Source organism: Triticum aestivum, chromosome 6B (genome assembly GCF_018294505.1).
Source record: "Triticum aestivum cultivar Chinese Spring chromosome 6B, IWGSC CS RefSeq v2.1, whole genome shotgun sequence".
Taxonomy (NCBI): domain Eukaryota; kingdom Viridiplantae; phylum Streptophyta; class Magnoliopsida; order Poales; family Poaceae; genus Triticum; species Triticum aestivum.
Window position 1 is genome coordinate 46,031,040 of NC_057810.1, and position 5,222 is coordinate 46,036,261.

The 5,222-nt window shown below is 43.8% G+C and overlaps 1 protein-coding gene across 6 annotated transcripts; it reads left to right on the forward strand.

The window, feature by feature from the left end:
* Window positions 1-243: 243 nt before the first annotated feature.
* LOC123135638 (acylamino-acid-releasing enzyme 2) lies at window positions 244-5,222 on the forward strand. Of its 6 annotated transcripts, none has more exons than XM_044554794.1 (18): window positions 244-502; window positions 1,084-1,274; window positions 1,392-1,701; window positions 1,792-2,013; window positions 2,116-2,388; window positions 2,481-2,558; window positions 2,651-2,789; window positions 2,867-3,018; window positions 3,112-3,194; window positions 3,291-3,421; window positions 3,519-3,612; window positions 3,719-3,887; window positions 3,998-4,058; window positions 4,141-4,263; window positions 4,362-4,559; window positions 4,660-4,728; window positions 4,886-4,962; window positions 5,050-5,222. In XM_044554794.1, the coding sequence occupies exons 2-18, from the start codon at window positions 1,124-1,126 to the stop codon at window positions 5,117-5,119; spliced, it is 2,400 nt and encodes a 799-aa protein (XP_044410729.1). In that variant the 5' UTR covers window positions 244-502; window positions 1,084-1,123; the 3' UTR covers window positions 5,120-5,222. The 6 variants fall into 6 exon arrangements, with proteins under 6 accessions (XP_044410729.1, XP_044410731.1, XP_044410732.1 ...); XM_044554796.1 differs by having other exon boundaries at window positions 3,519-3,597; window positions 5,050-5,216; XM_044554797.1 differs by having other exon boundaries at window positions 2,116-2,355; window positions 5,050-5,216.

Sequence of the window (5,222 nt, forward strand, 5' to 3'; positions counted from 1 at the left end):
TACTGTGCCCACAATAAAGCCACCGCCGACTCCGACGATGACATCTGCCGCCCTCCTCCGTTCTGGTGGCTGCCGCTGTTTCCGTGCACTTTATCATCTTGTCCTCTGTGTCCTCTCTCTGCCCGGAATTACTTGTCGTCGAGAAAGACAGCAAGATGCTGTTCGGCGGTGTCATGAGTGGTGTATGCACATGTGAAGCAACATTATCGTTTGATTCCCTTTGTCTTATTGCCTGGTGGTGCTATGCAATGCACGATCAAGATTCCTTTTATTTTTGTTACTTTTGAAGACTTTGGTGACGTGCTGACAAAAGAGAAGGAAACAGAACTTGGTGCTATCCGACCAAATGATTGCTGCCAGGTTGCTATCTCAAAGGCAATCAGGTAACATGCATGATGGGAGGTGTCTTTCCAAGGTACTGATGGCATTCTAGAGCTCACCGGCCGGGAGTCTTGCTTGGGCCTGCCATTGCTACTCCACTGCAAAAGCAGCAGATTACTAGGTAAGGTAAGCAGTTCATTTTTCCTTAATTCAGTGTTTTGAGGTACCTAGGCATCAAAGCAGCTTCCAGTGTCCTCCTTTTCAGATCATCCAGCATATTTTCTCTTGAATTTTGTTGGGTTGAGTCTTGACTGTCAATGAAATTAGCGAAGACTGAAGAACAAGTGAAGCTACTGTTGTTTGTGTCTGAAACTATATTAGCTCGGGATCTTAATGCATCCAAATTTTCCATGGCTGCCTGCACCTGAAACTTGGATCATGCAAGAGTTGAGATGACATTTGGTTGCATGGTGTGCTTCTAGGTGCTTGAACTGCAGATCATAGTTAGGGATGCAAGTCCAGTGATTTCACTTGGTTTAAATTCCGTCCCAGTTTAATTGTATATCGAATTTTGAATTTTTGTCAAGCAATTTTACTAGCACGGGTCAATTGGCCCGTCCAGCTGACGCATTTGCATTCCTAACCATATACGTCCCGAGGTTTTAAGTGAGGATTCTCATTTTCTTCTCTTGTCAGCGCAATCAATAAGAAAATATACCTGATCTTCGTACCGCGTGCTGAACATATTTGCCTGAATTGCAGATTTAGGTTAGCCCAGTATACTGTCTCCCTATTGTCAGACATGCAAGCCTCCCACTCTGCTTTCAAGAAAGAAAATCCGTTGGGAATGGATGCAATGTCATCTGAAGAGTATGCTTCGCAGTCTAAGTTAATGCAAGAATTCACCAATGTCCCAAGCATTGAAAGTGCTTGGCTTTTCAAAAGCAACAATGGTAGGACTGATATTTCTGTATATACATACCTCATTCACAGTCATCATCTAGTTCTTCTCGACCAGGAGCTATATCAGAGCTGGTCTGATTAAAGCGTTCCTCACTTCATTATTACAGAAGACAGATCCACAGCAATGTTCTCCATTAGTCAACCGGATCTGCTGGCGAACAACAAGAGGAAATACATTTTGCATTCCCATATTGTGACACATGGAACCATGCCTCTCGAGTGCCATTGGTCTCCTTTCCCTATTGAAATGACCAGAGTGTCGGCTGTTGTTCCATCCCCTTCGGGGTCAAAGCTTCTCGTGGTGCGGAACAGGGAGAAAGGTTCGCGTACGAGACTTCAGATTGTTAATCAATCACATGTGGAGAAAGAGATACATGTTGATCAGTCTATCCATGGTCCACTTTATACCGATGAGTGGTAAATGCACAGCATAAAGTCTGCATTTCTAGTCTCTGCTTCACTGCTATATATATGTAACGTATGACATTATGTTTGTCGGTACTGCAGGTTTCAAGGGATTTCCTGGAACCATGAAGAGACCTTCATAGCATACATCACTGAACAGCCACCTCAACCGAAACCAGCTTTCAACGATGCCGGATACAGAAAGGAAATCTCTTCCGAGGAAGACTGTAATAGCTGGAGAGGACAGGAAGATTGGGAAGAGGACTGGGGTGAAACTTACTCCAGAAAGGGAAGACCCTCGTTGTTTGTTCTTGATATTGCTAGGTCTCTCTCTTAGCACCTTCTAATGAACATGTCAATTGTCAATCCTTGATCTAACAGTCTGCCTTACTAAACCAAGCATGTATTGATCTTTGGTGCATGCAGTGGAGAAGTACGTGCTGCTAGAGGCGTTGCAAAGTCAATGAGTGTTGGTCAAGTTGTTTGGGCTCCGCCGTCTTCAAGCGGCCATCAAAAGCTTTTGGTCTTCGTCGGCTGGTTAGAACACAACGGATTTCAGGGCACCGCTAGAAAACTCGGCATCAAGTACTGTTCTAACAGGGCATGTTCTCTCTATGCAATTCATTCCCCTTTTGAAGAACCAAATGCGGATAACGCGTCGGTTAGGTTTGGTCATGCCGTAACTCTGGAATTTTTAAAGTATCTGCTCCATACTGCTGTTTTGTTCAAATGGAAGATGAAAGAAACTATCAACTGCTATGTAATATGATGCATCCCTTTTGTTCTTCCAGTGGTAGTGAATCAGTATCTGCTTCAGTAGCAATCAACTTAACCCCAGGCATGGGCAGCGCTTTATTTCCACGGTTCAGGTATGCTTGTATCAATACTCTTGCACTGCTCATGTTTTTTGGTTTTTTAAACCGATACGGTTCACTGAATGGCTCATGTTTTTTGTCGACAGCAAGGATGGAAAACTCCTGGTGTTTCTATCTTCCAAACGTGCAGTAGATACTGGAGCACATAATGCCACAGATTCACTGCACAGAATCAACTGGCCTTCTGATTGGAAAGCAGAGCAACAACTCAGCGTGGCTGATGTGGTATGGCCATATATATAATCTGCTTATCTCACTATGTTCTGCGCTTGAAGTATGAACCATTATTTGAATTTTGCCAGGTTCCTGTCGTAATGTGCCCTCAAGATGGATGTTTTCCTGGTCTATACTGCTCATCCATGCTGTCTGATCCTTGGCTTTCTGATCATTGTACGATGGTATTAACATCTACTTGGAGAAGTACTGAAGTCATACTGTCAATAGATGTGTTAAGGTAGTAAATAAATAAAAATTGTCGGCAATATGCACCTTTTCCAGACCTTAAAGGATCACTTTTCATATGTTTTTTTTTTGTTTCATTTGGCAGCGGGGAAGTGACCAGAATAAGTCCACAAGACTCAGATTACTCATGGAGCACCCTTGCAATAAGTGGCAACAATGTCCTCTCTGGTGACTCTACTTGCGATCAGAGGCAGTGTGTTTATCCATATAATCTTCTTATTTTGAGTGCTGACAATATCTGTTTCTCTTCTGACCATACTATAGTGTCAAGTAGTCCCATCGACCCTCCTCAAATTAGGTATGGCTGTCAAGCGTCTTCAACAGAGGATCATGATGGCCGTTGCGCGTGGGTTTGGGACGAAGTTACGAGTCCGTTGACAGCAGCCAGTGACAAGGTTCCTTGCTGACTGCTGCAAATTTCTAAGTACTATACACATTTTCTTTGCTCAATAATTTACTCAAACATGCATCACCGTTTTTTGTGTGCCGCAGGTAAAGGCTTTGTTATCTGATCACAAGTTGAGCATACTCAGAATCCCGGTCCCGGACCCCTCTGATGAACTCTCCGATGGTATTGCTTCAGCATGTAAATAAATAAATGTCCCTTTTCGAAAAAAAATGTAAATAAATGTTGTGAGCTATTATTATACCATCCTTCACTAGATTATATGTATACTTTTTCCTATCCTCAGGTGGTCGGCTTCCATTTGAGGCCATCTTTGTGTCCTGTGAGGATAGTTCACAGAAACCAACTGTTTTGATCCTTCATGGTGGCCCACACTCAACATCTGTATCAAGCTATTCGAAATCATCGGCGTTTCTCGCTTCACTTGGGTTTAACCTGCTTATTGTAAATTATAGGTAAGCAGGTATTTTTCTCTTTAAATTTCTCTGCAATTCTGGTAAATGATGACCAATGGGTGTTTGTGTGCCATCATCTTCTCACTCATGCTTTGGTGTAAATAAAAAAGAGGTACGCTGGGTTACGGAGAGGAGGCTTTGCAATCACTCCCTGGGAAGGTTGGATCACAGGTGAGTGGGTACTCTCCACTTGTGTCGTTGATGGTTGTCCTTGTCAACAAAATCAAATAAATTTCTGAACTGTGTTGAACAGGATGTCCAAGATTGTCTTGCGGCGCTAGACCACGTGATCAAGGAAGGACTGGTGGATGCATCCAAGGTAGCGGTTGTCGGGATTTCGCACGGTGGCTTCTTGACAACCCATTTAATCGGCCAGGTGAGCATCCTAGAAACCATGAGAGGCACAGTTGACTGCTTGATACTTGCATTTTTCTTCTTCTACTTGTAGTAGTTAATTTGTTACTTTCTCTACAGGCTTCCGAGAGATTTGCCGTGGCGGCGGCTCGAAACCCTGTCTGTAACCTGTCACTGATGGTTGGCACCACAGACATCCCAGACTGGTGCTACGCCGTGGCCTGCGGGACTGAAGTGAGGCGTCTCGCCTCTGAATCACCTTCACTTGATCATCTTCGCATCTTCCACCAGAAATCACCAATTGCCCATATTTCAAAAGTATGTCCTTTCATTCCTTGATTCCCTGTAGTTGTCGGAACTGGAGCAACGGGACGATTAAAACATGTTAGGGTAAACTCGATCGATTCTGATTCTGCAGGTGAAAGCACCTTTGCTTATGCTTCTCGGAGGAGCGGATCTCCGGGTACCCATGTCCAATGGCCTACAGGTACGGGCGTCCATTGTTCGACATATTTCTAGCATTTTACATCTATCTAACAAACTTACCAACAAATATGAAACGCTCTTCTGCTTTTTTTTTCCTTGAAAAAAACGCTCTTTTGCTTATATATACCTTCTTTCCGTGTTGTTACCGGCCATTTCAGTACGCAAGAACTCTGAGAGAAAGAGGGGGCGAGGTCAAAACCATCATGTTCCCAGAGGACACGCACGAAATCGATATGTAAGCCAGACTAAACTGATCCCCACTCCCATTTTGGGATTCTTATCATCGTCGCTTCATCTTGGTTCGGGTTAATTTGGGCTGCAGACCGCGGTCGGACTTCGAGAGCTTCCTCAACATGGGAGTCTGGTTCAAGAAATATCTGAAAGAGAGCTGAGCCACATATTTCGAGAGCTTCCTCAACATAGCCAGAGGACTTCAAAGCTACTTGACGAATTTGTCTTTTTGTGAGGCGACTAAATATTTTTTATAACCGACAA

Bases quoted from the DNA above. Each gene is read 5' to 3' on its own strand.
- LOC123135638 (XM_044554794.1), top strand. From the start codon at position 1,124: ATGCAAGCCTCCCACTCTGCTTTCAAGAAAGAAAATCCGTTGGGAATG. The intron at 1,275-1,391 runs GTAGGACTGATA...TCATTATTACAG, and splicing joins GCTTTTCAAAAGCAACAATG to AAGACAGATCCACAGCAATG. The intron at 3,422-3,518 runs GTTCCTTGCTGA...TGTGTGCCGCAG, and splicing joins TGACAGCAGCCAGTGACAAG to GTAAAGGCTTTGTTATCTGA.